Below are 10,179 nucleotides of genomic sequence, written 5' to 3'. Positions count from 1 at the left end.
TACTAATTTGATAATGCACAGAAAAAGGAAAGGAATTCAAAAAATTGATATGAAAAAATACAATGATCATATCACAATAACACAATAATTATACACAAGAGCACAATTATTATATGGCGAGAGCACAATAATTATATCACAAAAGTACAATATTAATTCTAAAATAGGACAACAATATTATTTAAAGAGTACAACAGCAGACATACAGGTGATGATCAATTCAAAAATAGAGAGAGAGATAGGAATGTAAAATGCAATTGAGATTTTTTTAAAAAATAAAATAAAATAAATAAGAGATAAACGAAGAAAATATATTATAATGAAAAAAAAACAAAAGAAAAAAGAAATTCAAAAATTAATATGAAGAGCACACTTATTATATCACAAAAACACAATAGTAATATCACAATAGTACAATATTAATTATAAAAAAAAACAAGGATAATTATTTATTGTGTTGTATACAATTCTCTTTCTATTCATCTTCTGCAATCATTTGGTTTATCTTCTATGTGTTTTTTATTCTTATTTCATTCAATTGTTTTAAATATATAATTATTTAATTTATTAATTTTTTAATTTAGTTGATTCTAATTTGTCTTCTATAATTTTAATATTCGAGTACTTATATTTATTTATTTAATCTATTAATTTTTACTTCTTGCCAAGGAGAACATAAAAACATACAATATTAGATTACTTATATTTATTTATTTAATCTATTAATTTCTACTGCTTCTAAAGGAGAACATAAAAACATACAATAAATTAATTATAGGCATCTGAATCCATAGAAAGAAGACAACGTTCCAGAGAGGAAAACGATGTTGTAGGCATCTAATTTGTGTTTTTTTTTTTTTATTTAAATTTCCAGTTAATTTGCTTGTTTGGTTTTCGTTTATTTGTTTTGTTGCTTCACTTGAAGATATGAGAGGCAAAATGAGATATTGGCACCACAATTTGGAACAGAAGAATACTAAGAAAATCTGGCTGTGGATTGAGAATTGATTGTTGGGCCATGGATGGAACGTTTTGAGATAGGTAGGTTTTGTAAAATTGATTAAATATTTAAAGCAAGTATCTTTACGATTACGAAAAACTATGATGCATCAATTAATCGTGCAATACTCATTGGATCTTGTTCTTATCAAACTCTACAATCAATTATGAGTGAAGGGGAAGGACTTGGATCGAACCCGAAAAATCTTCAGCTCACTCTTGGCTACAAAATCTCGAAATCATCCAGCAGTGGTGGCCGTTCGACAAAGATCTCCTTCGTCAGGTAGCTTTTGAATTGATGACTAAGAACAGATACTATTCCTAGATGACGAACAAAAATTTATAGTTTTCTCCTCTGCAGTTCGATTTCTTGGATAAACAAGGAACGCGGATCATAATCTACAGTATCTGGGAAAAAGACGAGGGATCGCCTGAATTGGATTTCGACACAGTTGAACACATTTTATCGTCGGTACGCTGTCCAGCTAGAAACAACGGCAGAGGAGTCGTCGGTACGCTATCCATCCCTATCGTTGGGTCGAACACATTTTATCGTCGGTCATGTTAACATTGGGCGTCTTTCAGGTATCATTGAAGCGAACTTTGTTGAGCCGGCGCACAATAAATAGGGATTCACGCGAACGACTGCCCGGTCTCGGCTCGAGTCGAGACTTATGTCCAACCAGAAAAACTACCGGTTTCTCACCTTGCTCAAAGTTCACTTTGATTCTGTTCAAACTGCCGGTTTCAATTTTTATGGTCGATTTTTACGCTTTCTGCAGGTCCTTAAATTGCCATCTCATCGGCTACGCTCAGCGGCACGGACCCGAGAAATGTGCTTCACCCGAGCCAGCTATCTAATTTCTTCATTCATTTGAGTGGACTGATCGACGCTGGATTTGGGGAGGAGACATCTTTCTTGTTCGGACCTGTGTTGACGGTGAAAGACTTGGGAGGGCTAACAATTTTCGTAAACCCTATAGGTTGACTCATCCAATTAAGAAAAAAAAAATGGATAACATGCCAGGACGGATGAGAGAAGGTGCCTTTTTCTTGGAACCCAAGTATTGCCTCGAGGAACCCCACAATGCTGTTTGGATTGATGCATCGGAAGATGATTCTGTTCTTGAGGGATCTTCTTAGCTAGTAGGTAACAAGTTGTAATTTTGTGGGATCATAGTCATTGTTTGTACTTAATTCAACATTGGAAAGGAGGGTACATTCTAAGTTCAATAGGGTTTTGATTTTTCGCGGTCGATCTATCGATTGTAAGTATTTTATTTGTCCAAAGCACACCAATCATGCAAAGGGGATACATTGATTTTTCGATTGATTGACACTTGCAAGTATGAATTTTAATTGTTTCTAACCCCAATATATATATATATATATTCTCATAGGTAAGATAATTTGCTTGATTGGGAAGTAAGTTATTGGTGGATTTTTGCAAGTGCTTTTGTATGGATATGCATAGGAAGAAAGGCTTTGGCCGAATGTGTTATATATCTTTGAGTGTATGGTCTAATCTACCAATAGTACTCATTCCTATGATTCTGATAAATTATTGAATATCTTTAGAGCAACAATCGAATATTTTTGTTTTTTCCAGAACCTCATGATGCATGCGATTACATTATGAATGATTGACTGTGTAGATAGATTAGATTCCCTGTTTTGTCGTCTCCTGCTCTAATTTAATGTTTTTCCCTTCGTGCATATTAATGTTTATTGTTTTCATCAATACAATGCTCTGGCACATCAATATTGAATAGTAATTTACATTAATTATCTCTAGGATGTTTGCGACTTAAACTAGAGTTTAACATGTGTAATTTGTAAAAATGCATATAAACATGTATATCAATTCTTCAATAGTCGGAAATAAGCATTTCACTTAGATATGTTAAAAAAATATTCAGAAATTTGTACTACTTCCTTACAAAGCAAACGAGCATAGCAACTGCAGTAGGAAATACAAGTTCCCTATAAAAAATTATTATTACTATTATTATTATTATTATTATTATTATTATTGAGCAGTGGTAGTAGTCGAATCATCAATAAAATGCCAGTACCTGTTGAAGAACCACATGGAGTCGGCTTCCACCGCGACCCTGTCCTGGTTCTGGTGCCAGTTATAGTACGCGTGTGTCCTGTTCTTTATAGCGAATGTCACATGTCCGAAGCTTGCCTCCCGGAACACCGAATATTTCGGCTGTGGCTCTGTCATGCTGACATTAGACCATCCGCAATGAAGATATCCGCTTTTGGGTATCTCCACTACTTTTTGTTATCCACTACATAATTGTCAGACATAAGAACAAAAAATAATGTTGTCTGCAGAATAAATCTGTGTGCGTAAATAATCTCGCAATGTTTACTTGCTCGATTTTTCAACTAAAATCCGAGTATTGCTTTGTTTTATCCTCGTACGAATTTCGTGTAACCCGGGGCGTTAATAGGGTCGAAATATCGCATAAGCAAAGCGAATCTAAGCGACTCAAAGTATATCCAAGATCGTGTATACCCTGCGAAATACGATTTATTCGTATTTACATTCAATCTAGATTATTTTTCCAACAAAAAATATATATTATTACTGAATTTTTAAAAAAACACGATGATTATATCAAGAAAGCACAATATTAACTATGAAATAGCACAACAATAATATTTAAAAAACAGAAAGATTACTTCAAAAGAACAAAATAAAATTTTGTACTGCTTCCTTATAAAGCAGCATAGCGATTGCAGTCGGAAATACAAGTACCCTATAACAAATTACTATTATTATTATTGAGCAGTGGTAGCAGTAGAATCGTCGATAGAATGCCAATACCTGTTGAAGAACCACATGGAGTCGGCTTCCCCGCGACCCCATTGTGGTTCCGGTGCCAGCTGTAGTGCACGTGTGTCCTGTTCTTTATGGCGAATGTCGCATGTCTGAAGCTCGCCTCCCGGAACGCCGAGTATTTCGGCTGTGGCTCTGGCATGCTGACATTACATTACAATCATTTCAGCCTTCATTAGGATCTATTTAGTGATTGTTACGAATCTCACATGTATTTTAGAAGAATCAAATCAAATATTTATTTTTTTAATATATTAAAAAATTTTAAAATTTTCATTTAAAACATTACATTTTATGTGTGTTGTGTGTTTCTTACTTGGTAGCGAGGCCTTCGAGATTTCCTCCATCTCCGATGATTATGTAAACAGGGGCCGACTGGTCTCTCACCGGTGTACAAATTCCATTCACAATATTGTACGCAATGTTAGACACGAGTTCCTGAAATATTTATCATTTTATAGAGAATAAACACGTACAAACGTATATATACCTATATAAGACTTGAATGGTTCCGTTTCGCCCTGCGAAGATTTAACAGTCGTAAGCCTAGTTGAATGCAAGCAGCCATTGGCAAAACTTACAAGAAATGAGAATTATGAAATAAATTACTAGCTTTTGTTGCTCTGCTGAATTATACATACGATATGTTAACATAATACAATACAGCATATGATATGATCCCATACAATATGTATCATCATCGATTTCAGTACAAAACATATGAACCGACGACACATTCTTTAAATCCATCTCCTAAATTATCAGATATCTGCTCATTCTCCAATCCAACAGTGAGCATAAATATAATTCTTTTTCAGAAATGGAATTAGCTCAAACAGTTGTGATTAAATGAAAATATGGATTGGTTCTATGATATGATCCCTCTAGTGAAAGAATGAAAGAAATTGCACAGTTAAAGGAGACCACGAACACTTACAATTTTAGGTTCGAAATTGATCTCCTGATTTCCAGCAGTCCAAATCCAGGGTTGGAAAGCCACACTCCTCTCCACAAAACCTCCCCCGTGAATCCCACCTCCTATTGTAATGGAAGTCATACCTATCAAATCCCCTGTTTTGAAGCACTGGGAAGTTCCAAGTTTAGGCTATGATATTTAAAGCTCTCCAAGACCATAATATAGTATATTATGTATATTGCCTATCCAACAAGTATGTATGTATGAATATATATATGTATGTATGTATATACCTATAAGACCAAAAGTATATGGAGCATCAGGTCCAACAGGTGGAGGTGCAGTCAACCAGAAAGTTCTTGTTGTGTGCCCAATACCGATCTTGTAATAGTATTTGGTATTATACTGCCCAAAATTTAGAGTAATCAATGTTAGATTCACCACTTTTTGATGCACATTATCAAAGTTTTTCTCCTATTCAGGAATCAAAAACAAATTATCCCGAAGAAACACATAAAGAAGATACAGAAGTGCAGAGAGTCTACCTCCAGGAATCAAAGTTGTAAAATGTGTACCTTCCCCTCTGCCTTCTTCTTCTTCTTCCTCTCATTGCTGTTCTCAGCCCAATACAGCACTGTGCTCGAACCTTGTTCATCTACAGTATATAATCACTGCTTTTCCTTCATAATCTCCCTGCGTAATATGCACCTGAAAATAATAAATATAAATCCAAAACAAGTTTACTCGCAAGTCCTTCCTTCCTTCCGCAACAATATCAACACCTACCTACCGTACCTCAATCCCATCGCCTCCGCCGCACATTGACGGAGAGTATCCGACAATTTGCGCCAAGTCCCAAGTGTGATGATGAAATGGATAACGACGGAGCAGTCTTTGTAGAAAGTCGTTTATGGGAATGTGAACTCTCTCACTCCAGTTGACTTTCGTTACTTTCCCTCCCTTCGCTCGCTCGTACTGATTAGAAGAGGATCACAACGCCATATTTAATCTGCACCGTTCATTGCGAGAGAGTCATTTAATCTGCGGCTATTTTTACCACGGCGTTCGAATTCTAACAGCGTATTGGAGATGGAAATTTTGTCGTCTATAGGAGATGTTCTAATCATTATGAAAATTTATTTATCTTTTTATATTTCTTAAAAAAATTTGATTTGCATTTTCTATTAAAATAATATATAATTGAAATATTTTGTGAATATGCTATTTTCGAAAAATATAGAGCTCAAATAGTAAATAATTAAGTTTAAAACCAATATAAACACACTCTAAATTATTACTCAGTACGTATTTATGTCTATTGATAATTATATATATATTTTTCCATTAGTGTTTAATTAATTAATTAATGATAGGGAGTTATAATATTATTTTTAGTTAATTAATGATATTTATATTATTTAAAATAAAATAAATATATATAATTTAAAAATTAAACTATGTATTTCAATATTTTAAATTAATGATCTTTATTCTTTTTTATGGGTTCCATTAAAGATGATTAATTTATAAATTTATTCATTTTAACTATATTTAACCAATATAAATTAATTAAATTAAATTTTTAATTTGTAAACACTGAAAATCCCTTTTTTTTCTATCTCTTTTTTAATAAATAAATATTTTTATCAATATTTAAAACTTCATATTATATATATTTTATTGAAATATAATACTAAAAATATTTTAAATACCAACAACTAAGATAATAAATAATATCATAATTTATTTTATAAAAGATGTGAAATTTTAAATAAAAATAAAAATATTTTTTGAAAAAATAAAAATAAAGTGGTTTTAAGTGAGTATGCATATTATATATTATGTAATTAATTAAATTAATTGATATTTTTTAATTATATTTGAATTTAACAAATTTATGGGATAAATTAAAAAAAATATCGAATATTGTATATAATAGATTATTGCTTTTTTATATATAAAAATATAGACTTGAGAATAACATAGAAGAGGATTGTTGTGTTATTTGGGCATGTGAATTTGACATGTCATTAAATATAATATAAATAAATTATATATATCTTTATTTAAATTAGACACAAAATTATTTAGCACTATTTGGTAAAATAATTTAAAAATTTTTAGACAGCTTTATAAATATACATACAATACGCAAATCATTAATATGTAATTAATCAACAATATATGTATATAAATACAAATAATATATTCCTAATATCTATTTAACACTATTTGGTAAAATAACTTAGAGAAAAATTTTGACAGTTGTATAATTACAAACAAAAATATACCTAAATACAAAATTTAGGTAGGTTATGTTTCTTTTACTCCAAATATCAAATTTTTATGGTTTGAATTCTGTGTTTTTTGAAAAAAAAAATACACTTTTTCTTTTCATAAAATATCACATCATAAATTATTTTAATACCAAAATTAAATCAATTTTTTTTCAAACTCATACAAAGAAACATACCCATAATAAACATATATGAAGCACTATTTGATAAAAAATTTAAAATATATAAACAATCTTATATATATATAACTATATACAACACACTGTTAATGTGTATATGCAATACTAATAGCAATAGATAGCACATAATCAATATTCTTACACACTAAAAATTGAATATATATATATATCACATTTTTTTCAAAAAATTTAATAAACTACACATATTCATTATTTTTATATTTTCCACACAATTTATTATATCTCACATCACAAAATTTACTTTTCAACAATCTAACAAAACAAACATATTTATTCTTATATATTAAACACATTAAATATATAGTTAACAATGTACATAAATTTGTCCTGTAAGGGATGACAAACCCTAACGCCTCCAGATCTACCTGCTACACATGGTTCATCTAGTGCGACTTACCTTGTCAAGCGTAGTTTTGCAAGGCATTAGGTTCTTGTCATATGAATGATCGGATGGTTGAGATTAAATAAATATAGTGTATTGTGTGATATTATCAATTCATGTATGATAGTTGTACTATTATATTAATGTTAATAACATTTATCGTTTTTCTCATATACTTTTGTTTATATTTCATATGTCATTGACATAATATTGAAATTGTTGTAATTAAAATTTAGGAGAAAGTATATAGATTGATTGACAAAGGCTGGGTGAAAAAAATAATTCACTAACATACTTCAAGACCACAAAATCAGGAATATATCTTATCACTACTTCACTACCAATAAAGTCACTAAAATAGCAGTAGACTTATTCAAAATCATAATTATCTATCAACATCCCCCCTTAATTATGATTTGGGAAGATTCCTACTCCAAGGGCATCTTTGAGTTTAGTGAATGCTTCAATCTTTAACAGTTTGGTGAGTATATCAGCAGCTTGATCTCCGGATTTGCAATACTTCAGCTCAACTTTTTTCTTTTCAACCGGGTTCCTCAAGAATTGATAGCGCAGCTCGATATGCTTTGTTCTCCCGTGCGTAACTGGGTTCTTGGCTAAATTTATCGTTGAGATGTTATCCACATATAGTTTCAACGGCATTGTTGATAAAAACTTGACATGGCTCATAACATATTGTAGCCATAATCCTTGACGAGTTGCAGAAGCTGCTACAACATACTCAGCTTCACATGTTGAGAGTGCAACAATCTCTTGCCTTTTTGAAGACCACACACATGCTGTACCATTAATAATGAAGCAGTGACCACTTGTGTTTTTCCGATCGTCCAGGTCACCGGCCCAATCACTATCTGAGTAACCAATCAGCTTACCCTTGTTGCTTGAGGAATAAAACAAGCCATAATTATAAGTTCCCTTGATATATCGCATAATCCTTTTAACAACTTGAAAGTGAGATTGTCTAGGATGTTCCATGAACCGACTAACCAAGCCAACAACAAAGCATATATCGGGGCGAGTACAAATAAGATACCGTAGACATCCCACGATCTGCATAAAGTATTTAGAGTCTACAGCATGGTCATCACCTTCCCTAGACAATCTAGTGCCCGTCTCAATGGGAGTTTTGGCGGGATTACAATCAAGCATCTGGAACTTTTCCAAGAACGTAGTAGCATACCTTTGTTGGTTGATAAAAATCCCCTTTTCAGTCTGAGTTACTTCTAGACCCAAAAAGTAAGACATGAAACCAAGGTCAGTCATTTCAAATTTTGTCATCATCGAAGTCTTGAAATCTTCAATGTCACCAAGGTTGCTACCTGTGAAAACTAAATCATCAACATAGAGACACAATATGAGTATGTCGTTGTTAGAGTTAGTTTTCACATAAAGACCATATTCAGCTGGGCATTTTTCAAATCCAGCATTCATAAGGAAACCATCAATACGCTTGTTCCAGGCACGCGGTGCTTGTTTAAGGCCGTATAGGGCGTTGTTAAGCTTGTAGACTTTATCTTCTCCATCCTCCTATAGGAATCCAAGAGGCTGCTTAACATATACTTCCTCTTCAAGTGGTCCATTCAAGAAGGCCGACTTAACATCCATTTGGTGAACTTTCCACTTATTTTGAGCAGCTAAAGCGACAATAATTCTCACTGTCTCAATTCGTGCAACAGGAGCAAAAATTTCTTGATAGTCACAACCGGGCTTTTGTTCAAATCCCTTCGCCACAAGTCTTGATTTATACCTTCCTACCTGTCCACTTGATGACATTTTTTTTTTATACACCCACTTAACATCAATAGCTTTCTGCCCCTCTGGAAGATGAGTGAGATTCCATGTTTTATTCTTTTCTATTGCCATAATTTCTTCTTTCATAGCATGTATCTACTTGGGATATTTTGCAGCTTCTTCAAATGTCATTGGCTCAGCATCTACAAGAAATGCAAAGTTTACCAGTTCATCAACTTCATCATCAGGCGTCACTTCATAGTCTAGCAAATACGCCGGTGATCGGCGCTCCCTCCTAGGCCTCTCTGCCTGTATAGGCTCATTTATGAGACTTTCAGTTGGCACTGGTTGTGTCACCGAGGCTTCAATTGTACCAGTATTGCCATCTTGAGTTCCATCATCCACTTCCAAGTCACAAATAACATGTTTCATAGAACCACCATGTGTCTTAGTGTTCCAATTCCAAGTCTCATCTTCACCAAAGACCACATCTCGACTCACAATTACTTTCTTTGGGTGGGATTAAACAGTTTGTAGCCACCTTGCTTGTAACCAATAAGAACTGCTTTCTCAGCTCGTTCATCTAACTTCGTTCTTTTTGCTGCTGGAATATGAGTATAGGCCACTGATCCAAACACTCTAAAATGATTCACACTTGGTTTGAATCCACTATAAGCTTCAGTTGGTGTCATAGCAGGACCACCTCTTGTAGGAGACCTATTTAGCAAATACACAGAACATGATACAGCCTCTCCCCAAAAGTAATTAGGAATACCTTTAGTCTT

At 33.0% G+C, this 10,179-nt stretch overlaps 1 protein-coding gene across 11 annotated transcripts; it reads right to left on the bottom strand.

Annotated features, from left to right (window-relative positions):
• Window positions 1-486: 486 nt before the first annotated feature.
• On the bottom strand, window positions 487-5,704 carry LOC127260349 (purple acid phosphatase 25-like). Of its 11 annotated transcripts, none has more exons than XR_007840707.1 (9): window positions 5,562-5,703; window positions 5,312-5,474; window positions 5,060-5,171; window positions 4,788-4,934; window positions 4,167-4,371; window positions 3,839-3,993; window positions 3,381-3,527; window positions 3,075-3,296; window positions 495-2,982 (listed from the first exon to the last, which is right to left on the bottom strand). XR_007840707.1 is itself a non-coding variant. In XM_051288061.1 (8 exons), exons 4-8 carry the CDS (start codon window positions 4,905-4,907, stop codon window positions 3,500-3,502), a joined length of 393 nt encoding a protein of 130 aa, XP_051144018.1. In that variant the 5' UTR covers window positions 4,908-4,934; window positions 5,060-5,171; window positions 5,312-5,474; window positions 5,562-5,702; the 3' UTR covers window positions 3,238-3,499. The 11 variants fall into 11 exon arrangements, 2 of the variants coding, with proteins under 2 accessions (XP_051144018.1, XP_051144017.1); XR_007840712.1 differs by having other exon boundaries at window positions 495-2,959; XR_007840713.1 differs by lacking the exon at window positions 3,381-3,527 and having other exon boundaries at window positions 487-2,982; window positions 5,562-5,704.
• Between the last annotated feature and the right edge of the window lie 4,475 nt (window positions 5,705-10,179).

The sequence above is a fragment of the Andrographis paniculata genome, unplaced genomic scaffold (assembly GCF_009805555.1).
Source record: "Andrographis paniculata isolate CXL003 unplaced genomic scaffold, ASM980555v1 Contig61END, whole genome shotgun sequence".
Taxonomy (NCBI): Eukaryota; Viridiplantae; Streptophyta; class Magnoliopsida; order Lamiales; family Acanthaceae; genus Andrographis; species Andrographis paniculata.
The sequence above is the reverse complement of the archived record's forward strand: the minus strand, read 5'-3'. Positions and strand labels throughout refer to the sequence as shown.